The 25,382-nt window shown below is 38.8% G+C and overlaps 1 protein-coding gene across 1 annotated transcript; it reads left to right on the forward strand.

Moving 5' to 3' along the window:
• The first annotated feature begins 394 nt into the window (after positions 1 to 394).
• MCHR2 (melanin concentrating hormone receptor 2) lies at positions 395 to 25,382 on the forward strand. The gene is given in 7 exon segments (XM_029997885.2): positions 395 to 406; positions 2,480 to 2,580; positions 10,617 to 10,833; positions 21,291 to 21,481; positions 23,491 to 23,610; positions 24,446 to 24,576; positions 24,579 to 25,382. Coding segments are annotated over 7 exon segments (948 nt in total). The 3' UTR covers positions 24,755 to 25,382.

The following is a 25,382-nucleotide window of genomic DNA, read 5'->3' on the forward strand; positions in this document are numbered from 1 at the left end:
AATAGGAAGTTATACCAATAACAGAACCAATTTGGGGTTTTCCACTTTTTTAATTCCTGAAAAGTATGTGATTTTGCTATAATATATATAACAATCATGCCTCTAATGTATCTTATAAAAACCTTAGTAAGGCATGGTTTCAAGGTTATTTGTGAAGAGAAATTGTTTTCACTGTGGTAGCTGGATTTATTTTGTTTTCACCAATGTAAGTAACTGTGATCACATGTGATTCACTCAGGCTTCGTGCGGCAGAAATGGTACTTCACCATCAAAAGATACTTTCCTATGTCATGGCTTTGCTGTGAAATATAAAGTTTTTAAAGTTCTCGGTGGTCTTTGAGTTAAATGCATTATGCAAGTGTAAAAATTATCCCCCTATTTGTACTCAGGGAACATGCTGTTGCAGGTAAGTTTTTTCCCTGTAAACAACAGAAAACTGCTTATTTTTAAATTTGATTTTTAAAAATCTGTCCCTGCATTTTATTTTCATTATTTTTTCCTGTTTCTGGTAGCCTCCTGGACCCCCTGGTTTTGGCAAGTAAATTAAGCATTTATTACGCACTGCCTTACTTGTATCTTGAACAGCAGAACCCTGCTACTGTTAATTTGATGCTATTGAAGAGCAGTGACTCATCATCACTTAGTAAAGACTAAAATCTGGTAAAAGGGTGATTTTATTCTCAAATGCATAAGGGAATTTTATATCATATAAAGGAATTTTTTACTTCATCCCAGGCTGCAATTTTGCTTTAAGATACTGTATTTACTGAAATAAAGATCAAATTTGCTACAGACGTAAATTTATCTCAAATTAGGATTAAAAATACACAAGTATGATCTGCCTCTCAATTTACTGTTTTTTAAGTTGGGTATGGGTGTAACTGCAGGGCAGTATTGTTCTTCAGTGCCTTATCTGAAGTTGCTGGACTCTCAGCAGGGCTTACTGAATTATTTTGAGCAGGGTGCCTTTATATACTTGTTCAGATCCTGCCAGCCTGAAGTTGCGCTAGGCAAATAAAGCAGAGACTCAGGCTGCGGTTGCATAGCTGAACTGGTCGGAAAAAATGATCTAAGGAAAAATATATCATCTTTACTTGAGGAAATATAGGATTGCATATCTAGACAATTAAGAATTTTGAAGGTAAAGACTCTGATTTTGTTCAGTGTATTATGGAAAGCAAGTGTATGGGGTAGAGGACAGTTTTGCTGCAACAGCTGGAGCTGCTGAAGAAATGGGCTATATGCATCTGCACCAATAGCATTGTCCTCAGGTATAACTTATCGCTAAGAAAACTATAGGTTTCTTGTAGCTTCAGGCATCTCAAAATGGACACACAAGATCAGAGGTGATTTTGAATAAAAAAAATTAAATCTAACATCATCTCATATTTCACATATTCAGGAAATCACAGAACAGGTGAGGTAGGAAGTGACCTCTGGAGATCACTTAGTCAAACACCCTTCTCAAAGCAGGGTCTACTTGAGCAGGTTGCTTGGGGCCACATCCAGTTGTTTTTTTAACATCTCCAGGAGATACTCAAACAGATTGAGGTATGTGGGGACTCCACAACATCTCAGGGCAACCCGGGTCCAGGATCTGATCACCCTCACAGGGAAAATTTCTTTCACGTGTTTGGATGGAGTTTCCTGTGTTTCAGTCTGTGCCCCTTGCCTCTTGTCCTGTCACTGGGCACCACCGAGAAGAGTCTGGCTCCCACCTCTTCACTCCCCTGCAACCAAGTATTTACACACATTGCTCAGATTCCCCTGAGCCTTCCCTTCTGCAGGCTGAAAAACCCCAGCGCTCTCAGCCTCTCACGTGCCAGATGCGCTGGTCCCTTCACTAACTTCACGGCCCTCCAGCAAGTCCCTGTCTCTCCTGTACCTGGGAGTCCAGGCCAGGTCCCAGGACCGCAGGTGTGTCACCAGGGCTCAGTCGAGGGGAAGAATCACCTCCTTTGTCCTGCTGGTAATGCTCTGCCCGATGCAGCACTGGATGCCATTGAACTTCTTTGCTGCAAGGGCACATCGGTGGCTTGTGTTCAACTTCTTGCCTACCGGGACCACCCCAGCCAAGAGAAGAAGTGGACAGTGGGCTTTCTGAGAGTAGAATAAACACTGTGATACTCAAATTTTGTGTCTTGGACGATTACAAATTTGTTTAAATTATAACGGCGTTATTACATCAGAGATTTCATTTTGAAAACAACATCATCCAGTTCTTTTATGTATAATCCTGAATGTACAAGGGTGAAAGGTTTTTGATGACATTCAGATAATCATTAAACAGCAATGTACACTTAGATACCATACTTAACTAATGATATTCAAATTATTTGTCCACGAATAATTTATTTTCTCTTGCTACTACAGAACTAAGTCCTAAAGTCGCTGAAGAATGAGTGAATTTCAACCTTCCTGTCAGAATGGTACACCAGGCTTCTTTAACAGATCTTGGAGTGGATGGCACCATTAGCAGGTGATTGGTGCTGCGGAGACAATCATCCTTCCCTGTCTGATTGGGATTATCTGTTCAACAGGCTTAGTTGGAAATATTCTCATTGTGTTCACAATAATAAGGTATGGAATTGAATACATTTTTCAGTAAGATTTATTGCTGAGAAAATAAATGGTGACTGCACTAAGAAGTGAATTGCCCAGCAAAGACAAGGATAGGAAGATTTTCATGTTTCATTTAGTCATTGACATTTACTTCTCATTAAAAAAAAAATTAAACCGTGAGTATAGATAGTGGTAATGTATGCCTGCTTAGCCTTTTCTGTTATGAGAAAGCACTTAAGTGCATGATTGAATTCAAACATATTCAAGGAAACTGAAATACATGCCTTCTTCCCTGGTTGCCGTTATAATTGGCAGCAACCTTCCCACTAGTATACATAAAAGCTAGACTAAACTTTAAACTTTAGTTATGGTGCTAGCCAGGCATTATAACGTTTTATAGAATTCTTTTAAGATCAGTTGAAATATAGTCTTTGCCTCCTTTGAAAACTGTACTTCTACCTCAGATTATTTTAATAACAGAGCTCTATCTAACTTTTGGCAATTTACAGCAGCTTCCTAGAACTCATTGGTTTTGTCCTACATCACCTGACTTCTTACAGGGCCTTAGTGCTAGTCAAGGATTCTCACACAGCAGGAATTAATACCTTAAGATATTTTTGTTGCATACTAAGAAGGTAAAATTGCTGAAGTTGCTTAAGTTTTTTGGGTCATAAATCTGACCCAGCCATCCTTTATGCAAGAAAATACCTTCTCGTCTCTTAATTTTAACAAGAGATTTCTTTTTCTATATGATAAAGAATTTGCTCTCAACTGGCTGGTGCTACCACAAACTCTAAATCCATAACCATGTATCTTGAAAAAGTGGCTTTTATCTGCAGTGCAAATTTAACATAAAGAAATATGACAGCATAAGGCTAATATACGTCACACTCTACAAGGATTAATAGATGGACTCCACCCCTACATACTGTGCTTTTAAAGGAAAGATTTCCAAAGGCCAACCTAGGGCTAAGTGTCTGTCAGCCACTGAGCTTTAGTAAACTTCCCTTGAAACTACCAGAAATGCAATGTCTGGTACACTCAAGAACACTGTAGCTCATAATCTGAATGCAGAAGGGAACAAATGTGGAAACAGTATGTCTGAAGTGAACATAATGGCCATATGACTTTTTAAATGTATGAATGAATAGAAGGGAAAGAAGAAATCATTGAGTTTCTAAAAACTAGTTATGGAGTCTCTAAAATAATACAATTGAAGGAAACTGAGAAGGAACAAAGATTTTTTTTTTCCCCCTGGTGAAAAGCCTTTGTCTAACTTAAATAAAAATATGAGAGACAGAGGGAATAGACACAAACAATGACTTGAAAAAAAGAATATAATTTAAACCGTATTTGCTTGAGAAAATTACAAGCATTCAAATTTATGGGCATGAACATTTATACACAGGAAGAGAATTTGGAAATATTGTGTCAAAAAGTTAATGTGGTAATTACCAACACCAAAAAAGACAGCCACAAACCTCAGATTCTGTAGATTAATGTACATTTAAAGTGTAGCTACGTTTTGAAAAATAACCATGTCAAATTCTCACCTTCCACTAAACAGATCTGATTCTACTTGATGGCTGTGCTTCAGAGTTGTGTCTTCTCTCTTTTTCTCATGCATACATTTTAATTTTGTTAGCATTACAGAGTCAATTCTTTTAAGAGAGAAAGAAGCTAGAGTACCTCTCTAATTAAGTAAAAAGTTATTTACTCTCCAGTAGAAAACGCTTTACTGATGGTAGAACATGATAAAGAACTTTGGAATTTCAGCTCCCCAATTTAATTTGCAAGTCTGCCAGGTAGGGACAAACATTTTTAAGTGTGAATGAAAATTATATTATCTGCAACTTACTGGGAGAAAATAACTAAAAGTCTTAATGAACCTTGCATGTAATATATGGCTATGCAGTGAGACTTAATTTAAAAATTACTAACTCGATGACTTTTAGCTGGCCCTCCTTGGGTGAATGAATTTCATCCCTAGGGAATAACAGAGACAGTTGAGATATGTTGTTATTTAATTAAAAAGAAAATGGTGAAAAAAATGCTGCAAGAGTTCAGTGTCAGCCAGAAGTACCCAATAATCTTCATCCCAGCAACCTAGAAAAGCTGGTCCTTAAAACTGCAGTTCTGCTAGCAAGTATTTTATGTAAACCTACTGACTTAGGTGGACCAGCTGCTGGGAGAATGGCTATGTTTTTGTGTGGAGGGGGAAAATGTGATCCAGACAACCCCTATTAGCTGCACTAGTCTGACTTTATATTTTTAAGAAAGAGTATGTTACAGAAGAGAAAAGGGAATCAAATATAATTTCGATTATCTATGAGTATGTCTTTTCAGATTAACTTGATTTTTAATAAGGTAACTAATAGCAAGTGGTAAAATAACGTTTCCTAAAATAGAGATTGCAAATAAGTGTCACAACACTTACTACTTATTTTCTGACTCTTCAGCTGGAGAAGTTGTACTTGCAACTGAATGTAGAGTCATCAGCAGAAAATTTTTGAAACTGCTACATACAGCTAGTCTATCCAGATCAGAGATTTTATGTTATTAGATTTTGTAAGTTATCATGTTGAAAGTTATTAAGTCAGCTAAAGAACAATCTAATGTGCTCAAGAATTATAATGTGAGAAACAAATTAGCTAAAGTGTGGGTGGTACTAGGCAATGTTGATTTGTTTCAAGTTTCCTGAGAAGATTATAGGGAAAATAGGTTCATGTGGAACTTTCAGGGACTGATCGTGGGGCCAGCCAGATTTCATATTTTCCCTCAGAGACCTGGGTGGAATAGTGTGTCAGTAGTATTCCTAATGACATACGCTGGGGAGATGTGGCTGATATAGAGGTGTATTAAGAGTGTCATACAGCAAGAACCAGATAAAGAATAGAGGAGGGACTAGAGCAATAGAAATGTGGTAACTTTTAATAGCACAAAGCCATAGAATTTTTTCTTATTAGTATTTTTTTATAAATAGGAAGCACTGCTGTCAGTTAGAAAACAACAGAGGAAAAACTCCTGGGATTGCTGTGGGCTGTCAATAGGCTAAAGCTGCATGAGAAGCACACGCAGCTGTAATACATGTAAGGCTCAGCCTTTCTGGCGAAAAGAGGGAAATGCTAATGCCGTTCTCCAGGCTTGTAACAAGGCCTGAAATACAACTCTCGCCAGCTGTTTCCAGAAAAGATAAGATATTCAGACTGGAATAAGATCAGAAAAGAACAATTACTAAAAACAGAAGAATGGAGAACTATGAAAATTCACCTAAATTTGTTTTTTTAAAAAAAGGCTGAGAGATGTATGCTTGCTCTCTATAAATCAGAATCAAATACGGCAGAAAGGGTAAAGGACTGTTTAAACTAAAAGCCAAAACTGGTACAAGAGCAATTGGGTAGACCGCGGTCAGGAGGTATTAAAGGCTGATAACTGGAAGGTGATTTTTACCTTCCAGAACAGTGATGTCCTTTGATAGCCTTCAGTAAGAGTAGGGGAAGTAAAATCATTATTTCTGAGATGAAATTACTCTGTTATAAGGAGGTCTTTCCTGATCTTGCTGCCTGTGACAGCTGATAACTCAGTTCTGTGGCAAGGGTTATCTCCTCCAGTCTTAGGTTCCTGCTTTTCCTAAATCTAGCAAAAAAACCCAACATATTAAACAACATACCAAGTGCCCTACAACATATCTCAGCTGTCTGTTCTTTATTCCTTGCCGAGATGGGAAGCTAAGTATCTCTGCAGTGAGACAGCATGCTGCCAGGTTACTCTGATTTCTATGATTCTGTTTTAGATCTGTTTCAGAAAAAAAAACAAGCTGATATTAGAAATGTGGGACTTCCCATGATGACATTTGGCACAGCAACTGATATATGTCTCTAAGTGATGTGATCTGGCTTGACTGTGAGATTCAGTTAAACAGTAATATATTTTTGGACCAGAATATCTTGGACAAACTTCTGTAGCTATTGCTAATTTAATGCTAACCATTAGGTAACGTTGTTATCCAACAACAAATTAGATAGCTGAATTACTTGGAAGTATTCATCACAAGATATGGTTAAATGAGGGAAGTCACAGAGGCAGAGATGTAGAACACAAATGACTGCCATTTCTTTGTGCAGTTTTTCGTAACAGGTACTGAGCAAGATTCAGTCTCACAAGATTTTACAGGCCTTACCCAATTGTACAGATGCGAGCAATTTTTTTTCACCCTAACTTTGATTGCCCAAGCAAGTCATCTGGGTCTCTCCATGGAGTGGCACTACTGAGAGTAATACATATCATCTTTGTCATATACCTATCTAAAACAGGATAAATTGCCCCTGGAGTTCTGTTTCTCTGCAGTGATTATAGGAGCCAAGATCACTTGGAGACATTAGAGGTCGAGATTTCAAACTGAGAAAAATAGCTTAGAAGAATTCAACCCTCAATTAAAAGGAGAAAAGATAGTCCAAGTCTTTCCTGATAAATATTGGGATGTTTTTTCAGCCACAAGGGGAAAAGAACTTTTACAGAAATGATCCAAGAGGGAGCACAGTGTGTGCTTACCAGCACAAAAGGGCTACAAGATAGTGTTAAGTAAGCATAGGACTGCTGCTGCTTGACCTACTCTTCTTAAGGACCAAGGATCTAGGTAAATTCCAAGTGAGAGCAGAAGGGAAGTGGCCTATGGTTAATGTCAGAGCTGGAAATTTAAAAAAGCCTCCTCCAAGTCAAGCTGGTTTGCTGGCAATGGTTAGATTTTGTAGGGGAGGACAGGCCTAGGTGGGAGGATGACTTTAAAGCTGGTGCTACTTGCCATTGCAGAGGTAGCCTATTAGAAATGCCGTTTTCACCTTTCCTATTTGAAGAAAGAGTATGTGGTTGTGTTTTTAAATATGTGATACCTATAAATCATCTTGTCTTTGACCTGAAAGATCACTTCCAAATTAACACTTAAGCTTCTAGTTAATGAAGACTCTCTGTCCAGGAGGGTATAAATAAATTCTGATGACAGCACATAATGCAGTCAGAGGGGATAAATAATGACTGATGACAACACATAATGCACTTGTCATGTTCCTTGAAGTTGTTATGGGAGTGTCAGCCAGGATATGGATTATCACATTGTCGTGTCTGCTCAACACTTCTTTTTTTAATGGATTGGGATCATTCAAATCAATTTTTTAATGAGTTTGATCTGTAGAAGTAGAATTGAAGAGAAGGTAGGACTAACCACAGATTTGACATATTCACAGACTTTGCAATTGTGCTTTTGTACATTTTTCATAGGGTGTTTCAGAGATGGGAATTAACCCAGTATGGGTGGAAGGATGAATTGACGAGCTGATATCTGTGGCTTGAGACACTGCTGAGAAGCTTTCAAATCTGTGGTGAGAAGGTAGAAAACACTGAAAGGACAAAAAGAAAGAAGTTTGAAATTGAGGCTATCACTATTATTCTCCTGGCTTTTTTTTTTTTTTTTTTTCTGGAAAGTAATACTTTTAGCAGAAGGCAAGCACCACTGTCTTAATAAAATACAAGATAGTTATAAACTATAAAATGTGGCCAAAATTATTTGAGATTATGAAGTTTACTGCAAAAGTTACCATTTAAATATTGTGGCTTTGAGCCACCACAGGAAACGATATGAAAATCTGTATGAAAATAAGTCCTGGCCTCTGGACACTGATCTAAAAAGGCATCATTTTGTGAACCTCAGTGTAAAAGCATGAGACAGTGGATATTACAACACTTCCCTTTACATCAACCGTGGGACAGCTGTTGAATGTGTGTTCTTTGTTGATTAAATTTAGCCTTGTGCTGGTTTTGGCTGGGATAGAGTTAATTTTCTTAGTAGCTGGTATGGGGCTGTGTTTTGGATTTGTGCTGAAAACAGCGTGGATAACACAGGGATGTTTTCACTACCGCTGAGCGGTGCCTACCCAGAGCCAAGGGCTGTTCTGCTCCTCCCCCCACCCCACCAGGGAGGAGGCTGGGGGGGCACAAGGAGTTGGGAGGGGACACAGCCGGGACAGCTGACCCCGACTGACCCAAGGGGTATTCCAGACCATAGGATGTCATGCCTAGCAATGAACTGGGGGGAAATTTGGCCAGGGGGCTGCTGCTCAGGAACTGGCATCGGTCAGTTTGTGGTGAGCAATCATCTTCATTTACATCACATGTCTTTCTTGGGTTTTATTTCTCTCTCTTTGTTATTTTCTTTTTTGTTATTGTTATTAGTGTATTTTATTTCAATTATTCAACTGTTCTTATCTCAACCCATGAGTTTTCTCACTTTTACCCTTCCAATTCTCTTCCCCCTGTCCTGCCCGAGGGTAGTGAGCAAGTGGCCGTGTGGTGCTTAGTTGCAGTTGGGGTTAAACCAAAGCAAGCATAAAGTGTGCAAGTTTAGAATTTGAGATTCTCATTCTGAGTCCAAAAGTAATTTCCAATTTAGTATGATTTATCTTGTTAACTTGAACAAAATAAAGTAGAAAAAGACTATTTTAACTTTTTCGTAAAATGACATATACAGGCAGATTTCAGATGCTTTGAAACTTGTGTGTTTGAGCATAATGGTACCATTTGATGCCTTGCAGGAAACACAGTTTGGGGCTTTTCTTTTCCTGGAGATTTTGCATCCTTCAATGTTCACAAAGCTAAAGGCACTGGAGGAAAAAGATCACATATGCGTCATTCTCTCCACAAGCGCCAGTCATTAGTGCCAGCAGATATACTTTATAGATGTCTGGCTTTGGTTTCAGCATCATAACCAGATGACAGTGAATCATACTTTATAATTTATTAAAAGTGTTTGAAAAAAATACTTTTGCCTGGCTCATTCCCTCTAGCTTAAATTTGTTTCTTTGGAAACATAGTTATTTCATAGCTTGTAGCATGCAGCAAAGACAACGTAAAAAATATGAAATTAGGAACTCTTCTCACACAGGTCCTTTTAGGAAATTATGGTCATAGAGTTGGACTTCTGAACATGGTTTGTGGGTGGCCAGCTGGAGTTCTCCCAGCTGCAGGTTATTCTGTGTCTTCCAGTAAGAATGACAAATAAATTGGTATTTTGCAATAGCTTGGAAAAAAAAATGGTTAGAGATACTATAAGGGACACTAGAGAAATAGCTTAGACTAGACATCTAATTTTTAAGTGAATTTAGGTAAGGTGATTTCTATATGGAGACTGTGGTTAAGGACCTTTTTAATAAAGTCCTGTAATTTAAAAATATTTTATAAATACCAGTGCCTTTCAAAGATGCTTTGTGTTTCTTTCCTTGATTTGTATAGAATAAGACAATTTAAAGTCAGGAATTCTTTCAACTGCATGAATAACATTCCTCCAAGCCTAAACCAGGGGGTGTACTAGGGTAAGGATTACATTTTGGTGAAGGAATGTAGAAGAGCGTAGATATCACACAAAATCTATGCAATATAGACACTACAAAACTGGCAATGCCAAACTCTCAGTACTTAGATGAAGACTGCATACGGTTTTAACTCAGTTGCATTCCCTATGTACATATGAACTTCACGAGACTATCTTCAAATATTTGATTGCATGCTATTTTTTTGCCAGAGGATCATTCCTCTTTCAGCAGTTCCCTTTTTACCTTGAGCACTCAAGAACCTCCTGTCTGTATCTTTAAGCAAGATTCAGCCCTGGATCAACTGCATTGCAGGAAGGCTCTGATCTCTCCTCCCATTTATCCTAGACTGATATTTCTAGAGTTCCTATGTCCATCAAACCTATGTTTATTTTGAACACTTTATGGTTTTCGAAGGAGAATATGGGTAATTGTGGTGATATTAATAAATTAAATAGCCCATTCAACCTCACTGGAAAGTAAAATTATGAACAATATATTTTTGTTGAGCCTAAAATGTTTAGTTTGAAATATCTTTGTGTTGAGAAACTTCCCTTGACTCTAAAATAGTGATTCTGACAGCATACTTATTTCTGCGCAGTTCAGCTTTGAGGTCTGCTCTATCAACAGTGTAGTTGGAAAACAATAAAGTAACTGTGTCAAGTAATCATCTTCCTCTCTTCCAATCTATTTCAGAACCCAGAAGAAAACTATTCCAGATATCTGCATCTGCAATCTGGCTGTAGCAGATTTGGTTCATATCATTGGCATGCCCTTTCTCATTCACCAATGGGCACGTGGAGGCGAGTGAGGCCTTGGCAGCCCTCTTTGCACCATCGTTACCTCCCTGGATGCATGCAGCCAGTTTACATGCAGTGCCATTACGACCGCAATGAGTTTGGACAGGTACATGGTTTCACATTTTCATCCTGTACCCCAGGACAATAATATCCAATTGTGTTTATGCAAACCTGTAGTAATTAAAGAACGAGAAATGCCATCAGTCATGGTTAATGAGTTTTTAAAAACGGCAGGAATCCTTTTCTGATGTTTGTGGAGGTGGCAGAAGTATTTTAAGTCTCTCTATAGCATCACATTATGCACAAGGCCTTAAGCGATCCTAATCACCACCACTGTTACTGTTCTGGGACTTATCTTTAGAGGTGCAGCTTCTAGTAAAGGCTTAATGTCACTAAAACGAGATTTGTTTTAACCGTTCTTGTTTCAGATAAAAAAATTGGCTTCCAGGCAGACTGCAGAAACCTACTGTATCTGTTATTTTAAAAAACCTCTATTAAAATGCAGTAAGAGTACAACAAGAATTTTACCTTTTATCATAACTACAGATTTCAAAATCAGCTTCTGTATATTCTTGATCTTAAGGAAAAAGTGACCAAATTCAGGAAAGAAAAGTCTACTTTGGACGAAAGAAGTCTTCTTTCATATGTCTGAGAGAGTATGAAGGAAAACAAAAAGACAAACTTTCCTGCATAGCACGAGGCACTGGTCAATCATTAAAAAGACTCTAGGGTAAATAAACAGAGTCAGTGGGAAGGATGGTTGCTATTGAACTTGTAACATACAAGACAGTATGCTTCCATGGAAGTGGAATGGAGAAGGAGAGAAAAATTACCAGAAAACAGAAAGCAAAAAGTAGAAAACTGAAAGGTATAAATCATTTTGAAATGGATAAAGTATGCCTATCATAAAGAGGCTACACTAATGCATGATATTAGAAGTCTTATTTGGTTGACATGCAGTTAAAAAAGAGTCAAGAAATTATCAATTCTTGTGAAGTTCAATTTTAAAAGCTCTGTTCTTATATTTGCATGAGAGTAATGTGACAAATGACAATCTTTTCCTACATTCCTAAAGAATTTACACACAGCAGTATCTTTAATCTTCTTGTTTAGAAAAAAAAATTTATGCAAAAGACAGTAAGTATTAAGGCAGGAAAAAGACATGACATCCTAATGAGGAAAGACAGAATATCAAAAACTGGTATAAAAAATAGTTTATGTCTCAAGTAAAGCCTTGTCTTAAAATAGACATTTGGTTTTTTCCAGATTATTGAGGGTAAGCCTGTGCTTTCTTTTTCTATTTTGAGGCAAGATTTTCCATCTCAAATAAACTTGCCTAGGGACAGCTCTTCAAATTACTTCTCTCCCATTTGTTTTATCACTGCTAATACCAATTATGACACTATAGCCAAGAGAGCCAAAGGTTTTTCAGATAACAAGCTCCCAAACTGTTTAGTGCTTGATATTTTCAGTAAAGCACCTCTGAATTCACCTGAGAGCTTACATTAAATGAAAAGATTAAACCAGCTATTTTGCAAAAAATCAGCAGAGTTTATCAGACTTTGTTTGACTGTAAAATCATCCCACATTCCCAATAAAAACAAGAAACATAATTACGCCTTATTAAATGCTACGGCTAATGCAACATCAGACAGCTTCATGTTCTGTTTCATATTTCTCAAAAATAAAAGCACTTTTAAAGGAAGACAGGAGCAGGTCAGACCTGGGAAGACACTTCCAGAAGAAGCCTGAGCTGAATAAAATGACTACCACATGCAAATTAATATATGTCATATTGCTGGATAATGTTTTCATTCCCATAAATCCTCTGCTTCGTAATAGGAGTGAACTATGTCACGCAATGGTCCAACAGAGACTTTAGTTTTTCAGCATTTCTTTTGGCAAATCAAATTTCTTTATAAGGTCTGAAGAAGTGGCAAAACCAGCTGTTCTCTCCATGGAGCTTTAGGGGTCAATTTATGAGGGGTACAATGTATAAAAGCTTGCTTTTCATTACTCACTTTAATATGAAATAAAAAACATTAAGGAAAGCTGTAAAAACTATGCACGTTGAGTAAGCATATTAAAATTTATGAGAAAGGTTCCTAAACTGACATCAAACACATTTTTTTAATACAGATTCATGTTTATGCCACAGGCAGACATTACATAAATTAAACCTGGATGAAACTTTTGTTGCAGAACTTTTGTCCATTGGTTAAAAGAAAATTTCATAAGAAGCAACTCACAGCACCTCCTCTCTGGATGAGGATGCACATAGGTACACATAGACAAGAATCCTAATACAATCTACCCCCATGTACCTGAAGAGTAAATCTGACTGTTCAACAAAAATATCACTATGCAAATCTGGCCTAAGTGAAATCAGAACTGTGTACACTGCAGACAGCATCTCCTTGAGCCCAAATATTGGCATGCTCTGATGTTGCAGTCTCTGGTGAGACAGGAGACATGGTGAGATGGGTGAAAAGGGGGTCCAGTATGATGTCCTACACTAATGTTGTTACTTGGAACATTCCAATAAGCCACTTGACTTAAATTGAAGATGAACATTGCAATTAGCAACGTTAGTGACGACTTTAAACTGGCAAAGGAATGCTTTGGCCTAGGACATTTTAAAAAGAAAAAAAGCCAAGACTTACACATTCAAAATAACTGATGCAGATTCAGAAGTCACATCATTCCTTATTCCTTCATGGCACACAAGATACAGCTGATAAAGCCTGTGCTGGGTTTTCTTTCTGTGACAGGAGGCTGTGAGGCACATCACATTCCCTGTAGCGTGCATCCACTGGAGCATGTCACAGGAAAATGCCACTATTTGGGTCCCTTCTTACAGAGTGCACCTACTTCGACTACTTTTTCTACATGCTTTGGTTATAAGAAAAGGTGTAATCCTCTTGATAGGAGTTCAGTTGCCTCTGATCCAAGGTGTACTTTTGATATGGCACAGCTATATAATCTTGTCTCAGTCTCCTGAGAAAGTTGCCAAATGCTAAGCTGTGCGAAAGTAGCTAGAGTAGAACCATGTGTGCTAAGAGAGGTAAGGCAGATTGAAGCCAGAGACAAGATTATTGAGGTGGAGACAGTTAGCAGTTCAAAGGTTCAAGAGAAGAAACACTGGCACGAAGAGGTATAAAATACTAACGAAAATCAGGGAGTCTGAAGATGCCCCTTCATTCCCATTGACAGCTGTCCAGCAAAGACTCAAGGGTGGCATACAGGGGTGGTAAGAGTACCAACACTTAGTCTAGGAGCTTGCTAGTCCTAGCTGTCTGTTTTCTATTGTAATAGCCGATAAATAATTGCTTTTTGTGAATATCCTATTTGCAAAGTATCTCTGTGCATGGGAAAAGTTCCCTGAGCAAGCTCCTGAAATCCAGGAGTTACATAGGGTACCAGTCAATTTTGAGGGCTGCATAAACATTTATTTAGCCTATCCCCTTAAGGCTTCAGGCACATAAATGGAGAGGTGAAGCTGGGCAGATAAATCTGGAGTAAGTAGCTCTGTGACGGCTGAGAAGAAACAGGCAGGTGTTCCAAGTGTTTGCAGCAGCCGAGACTGACAGGCATGAGAAAATATGTTCCTGGTTTGCCCATCGTGGTAATGTTGCTCTAAGAAATATTTACCAAGGCAGTACCACTGGTAGGGTGGGGCCATATCTCTATGAAAGTCATGGGCTTTCAGTTATTTAAAACCAGAACCACTTGATTTGCCATGGACTAATCCATTTACTCATTCTTCACAGTCCTTTTTCTGTCGCTCCTTGCTTCACTTCACATGCAGGCACAAACACCCTAGCCAGAGGAAAAGGCAAAAGCCCTTTAAAAGCCCGATCTTCTGAGCAGCCTTCATTTGCTTTTGAGTGTAGTACACTTTGGTGCCTCTTGGGGCAATCCTAACAGCAGTACATTTTAAGCCAATTCAGATCATATATTAATAGTTAACATTAATCAGGTAATTTATACTAATTAGTCATATCAATAATAATAACAGTGTCAGTATACTATATTGTGACAATATGCAATACATAGTAATAAAGTTAGACCGTAGGATGTCCGATATGACAGGTTAAGATGTGTCCAGAGGCAGGAAGGAAAAAAGTGAGGGAAAAAAACAAGCTCTAAGACACATTTCCCCTCTCCTTGTCCTATATGCATGACAGAAGTATGACCACATGTTTACAGCTTTGCTAGAAATCAGACAAGATGACATGCAGTTAGCTACAGTATTAGCTAGGAGTGCATGCTCCCGTGAAATATTTTCTCTTTCAAAGAGTCACCGTGGCTTCAACGATCATACCATGTACTTTGGTGATGGTTGGTCTCATATATGTTCCTCCAGGCAGATGGATATTCCTCCAGACAGCAAGTTTGGCAGAAAGGTAAAAAGAAATGTCGTAAAAGGCATGGGTAACAGGCACCACATAGCTTGTACTTTTTGAGAGCTCTGCAGGCTCTGTCACTGCCTCCTTCTCCAGCTCTCTGTGTCAGAGATGCAGCTCAGACACTCCCGTTGTTGTTTGTTTCAGGTAAGTATTCTTCAGACTTTTCCCAACAAAAGACTCTTTTTATTACTGATAATTACTTTGTCAGATGAGGGCACATGTCTGCCTTTAAGTTCCACTCTCTGAAGTGGAAATTACCCCTTATTTTCAAAACAGCATGTTTTCCCAAATGCACCACTCATGTTTTATTTCACAAATTTATCATCAGAGAATAGGCAGGTTTGAAATTTACATCCAAACTGGAACAACCAATAGAAACCCACTGCTGCAAAAGAAAGGAGACAAAAGCTGCTTCATAATGTTTAGGGTGAGATTAATTTCCTATTGTCTGGGGAAGCGTAAGTCAGAACACCAGCAGGCTGGAATAAGTTTGAGTTCTATCAAGAAAAAGAATAATTTACATTGAACTGAACCGAATTTGTGCTGGTGTGTTTATTCCATCAATATTTTCCTTTTCATCTTTAAGTTCATTAAATGACTTTTTTCTTTGCTCAGATGAATATTAAAAATGACAGTTAGAAACCCCAGGAAATTATCCGTTATAGTCACAGATCAGTATACAAAAATGTCCAGCAAACTAATTGATCCAGAAAGCGTGAAAAGTCATCTTACAATACTTAGGGAAATACACTTATATGCAGGCCAGATTTTAAGGCATCATTAGTAACCTGCCCTTTACTTTTGTGAGAATCTGATGAAAATTCAGCTGTGTATCCAGGAAAACAACGTCCACACGGCAAAAGGAGCCAGGATCAGCCAACACATAGGAAGTGACGGGCACCTCTGGAGCTGGAAGATGTGGATTCCGTACCCATCACAGGCTAGAGGGTTCCTCTGCACACGCCATTCCTTCCCTTAATGATCTCCAATGCCCATTAGCGCAGTTAGTTTTATTACAAACTACATTAGTCTGATAACCGCTAGACTGCAGCTGCTATCAAAACGAGTTACATTCACTGTTGATAAGTTTTGAGCTGCGCTGGGCTCTGGCCCTTTGAGCAAAGGCAATATCATCCGTTAAGCCACACGTCGCATGGTGCCTTAAGAGCCTCAGCCTTTTGCCTTGCTAGCAGCGCTCTCTCTGAAGCTCTGTAGCTGGCTTTCTGCTGGCAGCTCTGCGCCTGGTCACCCAAGCTGCCGTGGCAGCCTTTCCCAGAGCGCCTGGGGCAGCACTTTCCCCTTGTTCCCACGCTGTGGGTCTTGCGCTGTTATCCTCCCAGCCCTGCACCTGCAAACCCAACAGCGTTGTTACGGTGGGTTCTCATGGGAAGTGACTGCCAACAGCGTGAGAATCACCCCTTCTTCCCCTCCCTTTTCCTACCCTGTGGTCAAAGCTTCTGGTTGACATTAGTGGACCCAAAAACATGCATGCCCCAAACTTAACAGCAAGTCAGTGTGCAGCCTCAGCAAAGCGTGCTCTCAGCTGCACCAGCAGCCTCATAGACAAGAGCAACCGGTGAGAAATGAGTCTTGACGAAAACTATGTTGTTACTGTGGAAAAAGCATTACAGGGTGAACCACATACTGCACTGGAGAAGAGACCCAGAGGAGGATGCTTGCCTGGAGCCCCCCCCATTGCTTCTCTTCCACTTTGTCTCTTTTCATTTTGATTTTTTGCTTAAAGGAACTATATGCCTTCAGCTACAGACCCTGCTAATAAGTCTCTGTGCCCGTGAACCTGTCTCAAAAACCTTTGTGCAATACATAGTTATACAGTCTTAATGAAAGAGCAAATAATCAATGTTTTTACAGGTAGGTACCTTGTGAGCTTAAGCAGATTGAAACAAAAGGGTGATCTCACTGAAGCCTTCCCGCTAAGGAGAAGCATATGAAAGCATTAAGGAGTTTTTGTATCACCCAACTGTAGGCACCAGCTGAAGTTCAGCCTTTCATTAACGGGAGACAGTAGGCATGTCTAAGAGGTGATCCACAGGGTGTACAGAGAGCACAACACAGGATGGAATAGCATGTCCTGTCACCTTCCTTGCAGCCAGCGGGAAGAGGGGGGCCTGGTTAGGTGCACTTCTTAATCCGTGTCAGCTACTAATGTTACTTTTCTGTGCTTCCCCCATGCGTCCTATTTCCATCTCACACACTTTCAATTTCTCACAAACACTTCCTTTAATTCACAGTTTATTCTCTGATTTTTTTGTAATGTCCATTGTAACTTTGTTAAGCATTCATTCTTTGGAAACATCTCTACTGCCTATTTCAAAAAGAGTTGTAGTATTGTTCCTTTACTTTGCACAGAAATGTTTGCACCACTTGCAAATGAAAGCAAGCTCAAAGCATACATAGTACACCATGCTTACATGGAGACTAAGAGGTCAAATTTTGTGTAAAGCAGGAGTAACCACAAGTTTTAAGAACCTGAGAAGCCTGTAAATTACTCTCAATTACACAGATCCTGTAAGAAGTATCAGTGTCAGAAGCTATTTCCATCAGGCAGCCAGTGAAACAGGAGAGGTAGCTGTACCAAGAATGGTACAAAGTAGTTCTACCATTGCAAATGTAGAGGATTTCTGTTCTTTCTGTCACCATCATGAGAATTGAGAATAACTGCATGAAATTAGACATAGCTTTTTAAGATATCAAATACCAGAAGAGCCTTTTGCTGATTCTAGCAATAACGGTCATTACTTTAACCTTATTTAGTGAAAAGAACTTGATTGTTGCAAAGCTTCAATAATGAGAGAAATCTTTTTCATACTCATATTCAAGCAAGACTGAAAATAATTTATTATCACATGAAAAATGAATCTTTCTTGATCTTATGCAATGGTTCCTAATCTTCATTGGCCCAAGGGCAACAATACCAAGCAACTGAGGTGCTGCAGGCACCTTGTTCTGACAGGCTTGTGAACCTGATCTGTTCACAAGAAAAACAAGTACAGGACCTCGAGCAACATCCCGAGGTCTTGCAGGCTACATGTTGCCAGCACCTACAGACAAGGATCCTCTGATTTGTATCAGATATTTACATCATACAAAATATACAAGTATGGCTATGTATTTATACAGATACAGCAACACAGAAAAGGAATGACAGGTTTTGAAAGTTACTGCTGTCCAGTTAATGATATTTCTGGTTATTTACTGGTACCAGTACTGGAGTATTTGATCCACAGTCTAATTAATCTTGAGCTTTCAGCCTGGAGAACACATTCTTCAGCAGTCAGTCACTTGTTAAGCTTCTGCTCTCAGCTGCACTGAAGAAAATTCACAACAGTGTTCCTGGTTTTAGTAGAGTAAATGTAGAAATATACCAGGGTATCTGAAAACAAAACACAATGTCAAATTTGCACACATTGCAGTTCGTATTATAAATGCCTCTCTGGCTTCTTGTGTTTTTAACAATGTAAATCTAGAATACCTCAACCAAACTCTGTTCCTTTCTTTCTAATACTTTAATCAACCTAATACATATCTGCACCTCTTTTTCTTTCATAAAATACATTTAAGAAGGAATCACATTATTATGAAGACTGTTCCTTGCAGGCTTTTAATTGCATTTTTTCTGCATTTTTCTCACTTCATCTGTGAACAACATAAATAGAGAGAGAGTCATTTCTAGCTAAGGTATAGGTTGAGAGTGGTAGAGAATTAGTCTCTTATGTTACTACCTATTTAATGGCCCTTCTTCAGAACACATCAAAAATACTAGTTCCTGGTGAACAAAAAAGTCTTCTGCAAGAATGATGTACTTCTCAAATCAGCTTTCTTATATAGCTGAGCACAAGCACTGTGGGATTCCACATATAGATGATAACCCTTTAGAATAAGGATGCTGCCTTAGGCAGTACCTGGAACCATCTTAACATTCATATTATGCTAGCTTGGACTGTTTGTTTTGTTTTGTTTTGTTTTGTTAGGCTGTCATTTTTTTTTGCACTACAAGCACTAAAATTCAGTGAAAATTTAACCACTATTTAAATATTTCTCAGTTTTATCCTTTTAACTTGTACAGGTTTTAAATACTCTAACGTGAAGTCCACAGGACGCAATTTGGTAGAGAAGCTGCTAATAGTCAATCACCAAGAAAATTATTTCCAAGTATTGTTTAAATTCCTAACAATTTGTCATTCCCATAGCAGCTAGTAAATCACTTATTTTCAGTTAATTTTAGAAAATTACAGTTTCAAAAGATTTCTGTGCCTATGATCTGGAGTTTTCACTCTTTTTAAAAGAAACTGAGTCAATTTAAGTCCCCCAAGAGAGCTGTGTTTCACTGTTACTGCCTAAAACACCTCCAGCATTTTGCATGAAAAAAGTCATGTGTGATATAGTTGAAGAGAACAGAATTAAATTTCTGATCCATTTTGTAAAGGCTGGTCATGAAATAGATATTTTCTACCCAAAAAAAAAAAATAATGCCCCAAAGCTTCCTCCCTCCTTTTTTGTGTAAAGTGTTGACATTTGGAGCTTTCATTTAGCTGTCTTACTCATTATTAATTGAAGAATTATGAAATGATAAATGGATAAACTAAGTTTTCTCCATAAGTTCCATCTCCCCCATTTCTCTTCAGCACTATGGTTCCTCACCCACCTACCAGCTCCTGCTGCCAGAAGTGAGGTTCTTCCACCTGTCCTTTTGACTGTCGTAGGGAGCAAGCTGGTGGACACGGGGCCAAGGCAGAACCATAAGCCTCATCACCCATAATCTGGGTGGTAATGGGCACAGATGCCACCAGCAGGGCTAGAACCTCTGTGGTAGACCTCTCATAACATAGTGGGGGGGGACCATACCTGATCATATCCTTAAGGTGGCAGCAATGTGATGAAAATCACCCTTCTGCCAGGGTCTCCACCAGGAGATCCTGCTGACAAGAACTGTATCTGTGCCAGCTGACATGTGCAGCAGCAAAGTGAGGTCAGTTGGTGCTGGTTTCTGGTTGTCTCAGGTGGTTATATCACCTCAAAGCCATCACAGGGCAGTGCTGCAGCTCCCTTCAAACTACTTACAGAGCACAGAGAGTTTGACAGCCAGAAAGCAGTACCAAGACTCAGGGCACTGGAAATTTTCAGCCTCCGTAGCTTACTGTCTGCACCCAGTACCTTTTAACCAGGCCTGTGGCTGATCCCAGTATGCCAGATTCTGCACATGCAAAGGATGGAAAGAAAAAGGAAGAAATTCATTGTTAGGTTTCTTTACCTTTGTTGAATTTATTCTAAGATGATCTGTCACTATTCTTCCTCAAAAAGTTGTTAAACTGTGAATTAGTGGTCATGTTAGTAGGTAGTCTGATCTCATCTGGAAATGGTGTACCAAATGCAGGGGACTTTGTACCTACCCTACCCACTCCTGACAAAAATAGAGGGAAAATACACTCCCCTTTAACATCCCTTTTTTATGACATGTGAATTGTTGCATTTGATATTCTGCTTTCAGCTCAAAGATTGCCCTCTTTAATCCATTTTGAGCTCATAGATTAATGTTCGCCCTAACATTTTACAAAATGTGGAGGTGATGAAACAGAAGTTGAATTTGCTTTGTATCATAAGCCACTGCTAATTGAAGGTTACTTCTAAGGTAGTAAAGTCTTCCAGTTGTATCTTCAGTTATGTGGAGCCTAAACATTTAAATTACAACTATAAAAGACTTGAGCACTCCTAGAGCTCAAATATTTCAGAACATTCCATAATTTTTTTTAAAATAACAGTCTTGCCTATATTAAATTATCTCCAGTCCTTTTCCAGAACTAACTGCATCTCAGATTTTGTCTCTGCTTGCTTCTTGTATGTCTGTTTTTAAATTCTATCTCCTACATGCTAATCTACTATAATTTATTAAAAACTCTCATCATATTAATTAAATAGTGTTGTGACCAAAAGCATAATCAGTTATAACAACACTTGTTGAATGTTAAGGGAATTGCTTCAATAAAAGCCATTCTGACATGTTGTACTTAATAGCTTTTAAAAAATGCGGTTTCCTTCCTTTGCAATGGCTATTAGAATTTTTATTTTGCAGTCAACAATATTAACCTAAATATTTTACTGTTTTTCTATTATATTGCTCTGTTACGTGCTTTTACAGGTAGCTCGCTCTTGTCCAGCCATTTCGCCTAACCCACCTGAGAACAAGATCAAAGACAATTCGAGTCAATTTTTGTTTATGGGTGGCATCGCTTATTCTGATGTTCTCTGCGTGGGTCTACTCAAAAGTAATAAAGTTCAAAGATGGTTTGGAAGGTTACGCTTTTGATCTAACCTCACCTGATGATGTTCTCTGGTAAGCTTTCAAAGCTTGGGGGATCATCATGTCTTCAGCTGGTGTTGAGGATACGACCCATTTTGTCTTTGACATCCCTGACAGGCTGACCGATGGATGGACAGATGGATGGATGGATGAAACAGAACTAAAGGCTGAAGCTGAGCCTTGTATCATTCAAAACACTGCATCTCAGATTGTAGCGGTAATAGAGAGGCAGCCCCAGAAAGATCCAGTTCAGCAAGACAGCTCCCACATAACAAAGGTAACAGTGAAGGACTTCTGGTTCTCCTTACCTTCTCTTGCTGCATTTAGGTAACTGTTGTTCACAAATAGGATCTCATTGCCCTTTCTGACCTCACAGACTGTCATGTTTGGAAGATACAGATCACAGAAGAGACTAAACTCTCCTCAAATTGCATACATGACTTTCCAGTATCTCATGGCAAAGCAGATTCCTGCCTATTTGTTGAATTCAAGCTAGCTTGTTGATCGATGACTAGCAAGGGACGTAAAAGAAAATTTTTAAAACCTTACATAACAGAGAGAACATTTTCGCTGATACTGGGTGTTTTTATATTAGCATGTTCGTTTGGATAAGGAAGGTATTTTTGGAGTGAGTATCCCAGTTGTCTCTAATTACCACACTTGAGGTCACATTATTCAGCAGTCTCAGAGCACATGATCTGTATTATTTTTCAGGTGAAATCAGATTGGAAAAAGTGCTCTGGGCACTCAGTGAATGGACTCCAACCACTGTTGTGCACTCAGTCCTCAATCCACAGGATCCAATTAGAGAAAATTCAAAGTTAAACCCCCTAACATGATTATAACATGTCATGTCCTAAGCACCAAGTACTTCACTCTACAGATTTTCACTACTCATTTGTACTACTTGTTAATGTAAACAAAGCCTAAAATACTGTATTTGAGTCCTTTTTGTTCCAGCCTCCCTTCCCCCTCCCCCCCTCCAAATGAACTGCAACCAGATTTTTAATGGTATTAATTCTAACTCCGGAGCACCAGAAAAAGACAAAAAATGTGTAACAGTACAGAAGTTAAATATTTTAATGTCAGCAAAGCTTGATTAAATTCACTGCTGAAGTCTTAAGATATTAGTAAAAACAGTCCCTGAAATATGACTATTTTCAAGAACTCGTGAAGGACATGAGACCCCCAATAGCCTGAAAAAAATCAGAGAAAATAGGAGAAAAACAGGGTTGAAAGGATTTCAGGAATTCATTCTAGTCCATCCTGTCTCAGATGGCATGACCAGTTGTCAGAGGCTTGTTTAGTTCCACATTAGAGGTTTTAACACAGGAAAGTATGAAGACAAGCAAAAGGAGACTCTGTTAGACAGAGTAAAAAAACATGAACTTCAATAACCAGAAAGTTTAACAAATTATTAAGCTCTCAATCTGTAAAGTGATAAGAAAAACTCTATGTCTATTTGTCAGGAACAAATTATAACTTAACAACGTAATTTCCTTCTTTGATGGAAGTTGTCCACTTGATAAAGAATAAATAGAAACAAAATAACTTGAATTGTAACAAAATACCTGCAAACCAACTAAGAAAGATGGTGTAGATTAGATTACACTAATGATGCAAGAATGGTTGAAAAAACTGCTCAGAAGGTAGTCATCACTGTTCTACTATCAGACTAGCAAAATATCAGGGGACTAAGCAGACTGTGTCCTGCATAAACGCTTGCAGGAATTTTCACTAATTATATAGGTGCTGGAAGAAGCACACACACAGAGAATTTGGAAAGCTGAGCGGTATAATTTGTAGTTATCTTCTTGTAGTCAACGATATTCCTAGAAGTGCTGAACACAGACTTTAATACTTAAAAGTACTTGCAGTTCTAGGTACTTGCTGTTACCTAAAACAGGCTCCATGTATCTCTAGTCAAGAATTGCAAATCAGAGACCACTTTATGAAACACGTCACTTCTTATATTTTTTTACACTTATGAGATGATCTTTGTGTAATCACCTTGCTTGTTCTTTTTGCATTTTGTTGTACAGGCATATGTTTTATCTTACTATAACAACTTTCTTTTTTCCTTTACCACTGATATTTATTTGCTATATTTTAATTTTATGTTACACGTGGAAGATGTATCAGCAAAACAAGAAAGCAGGAAAGTAAAGTATTATTCATGCTTCTTCCTATTTCACATGCTCTGCTCAGACTTGTAAAGGTTTTACGTGTAACAGGCCAAAAGGAACAGTGCCAGGTCTGGTACCAGTCGCCATGCCCCAAGGAGCTGCAGGTTGGGTGCCTCCAGGCTGCATTGCCCCTCCTGTGGGAAGGGGACTCCAGGCCCCACAAGGATCCCTAGCCACTGTTCACAGCCTCGGGAAGTCTCGGCAATAAAAGAAAATTGACACATGAAACAGATGAAATACAATTTCCCAGTTTCCATGACAGCAGCTCCTCGTCAGCATGTTTTAGTTCTAGGACTACGCGCTTTGGATTTCAGCTTGTACCAATTTTCTGTGAAAAAGGAAATTGATTTCCATTTTAGTGGGGTTTTTAATTCCTCAGGCAGGAGGATCATTTGCTTCTTTGCTCTAAGTCTCCTTTAAGCTCATAATAGTCATGTTTTAACTGGATATTTCTGTTCCAGTTGTTAGCAAAAAAAATGTAGTCACAGATGAAAAGGGTTGCAAAGCTATATAGCTCTCATGCTGAAAAAGAGTAAGCATTTTTAATGAAAATGAGTCTCAATATTTCATCCAATATACATAAACAATTCTCAGTGGCTCCCGTATGTGTGTGGCACAGGATCTAATTCAGCCTAAGCAGAAGAAACAATAATGTGCAAACAGCAAAAAAATGAAGTTGTTGAGAGCTGGCCTTTGCTTGCACTGTAGGTGAATTTGGTCTCAGACAACTGCCATTCATTAGTACACTCAATCCGCACCATCATTTTACCACCTTGACTTTCCATACTAGGGATCCTTCTTTGTTTTGCAGTTACACCACCAGTATCGTCAGGCAAAGAGTCATGAGGCTCACTAAGATGGTGCTTGCTCTGGTCAGTGTGTCTGTGGTAAGTGCTGCCCCATTCCATGTGATCCAGCTCATGAATCTTCAAGTTTCTCAGCCGTGAGCTACTACGTCTCCATCTGTCTCAGCTACACCAGCAGCAACAGTAATCCCTTTCTCTACATCCTGCCTACTGGGAACTTCCAGAAGTGTCTCCGGCGGTGCACAAAGGTGGAAGTCAGGATGGCAGAACAGGATGTCAGCATCATCGAAAACATCCTCAAGTCAAGTTTTTGAAAGGAAGGTCCTCTCCCAAGAAAAATGCATTATCTATGTGTAGATTTTATTGGTTGCAATAGATGGGCCTGGGTTCACTTCCTTCGTGAAAGTGTAACTCAGAAGTGGCTTTGTTGCTGGAATTACATCAGTGTCAAGCTGATGTAAGAAGAGGACCTACACCACTGTTTGAAAGGTTAGAGCTCCTAGAGGAGGGATTCACTGCAAAAATATTCTTCATTACTGTGCCATTGCCTTCTTTTATGATAGTTTGTACATAGATGAACCAAATGTATGGAGACAAAAGTGGATTTTAAAAAACTGTAGTCCTCTGGTAGTAAGAAGATAGAATGACTGTGGCAGGCATTTGGGATCTGACACTGTGTGTGAAGTCATGGAAACTGTAAGTTAATGACCGAAAGAGACTTAGTTACTGATGACTTAGAAGGGAGTAACTATTGATTTTTATCCTATCTACAGCTGTTTCATCTGGCACTCACTTCTGCAGCTGTTAAAGTCAGGGGAGAGACAAAAAAGGCCCTTTTGGAGGAAAACTACTTTTGAATTAACCTTTGTACATATTTTTGCAAAGAAAGAAGTGAATTCACAGTGTGCATCATTGGAAATTATTAAACCTAAGTTTTGAAAA

This window comes from Aquila chrysaetos, chromosome 2, assembly GCF_900496995.4.
Source record: "Aquila chrysaetos chrysaetos chromosome 2, bAquChr1.4, whole genome shotgun sequence".
Taxonomy (NCBI): Eukaryota; Metazoa; Chordata; class Aves; order Accipitriformes; family Accipitridae; genus Aquila; species Aquila chrysaetos.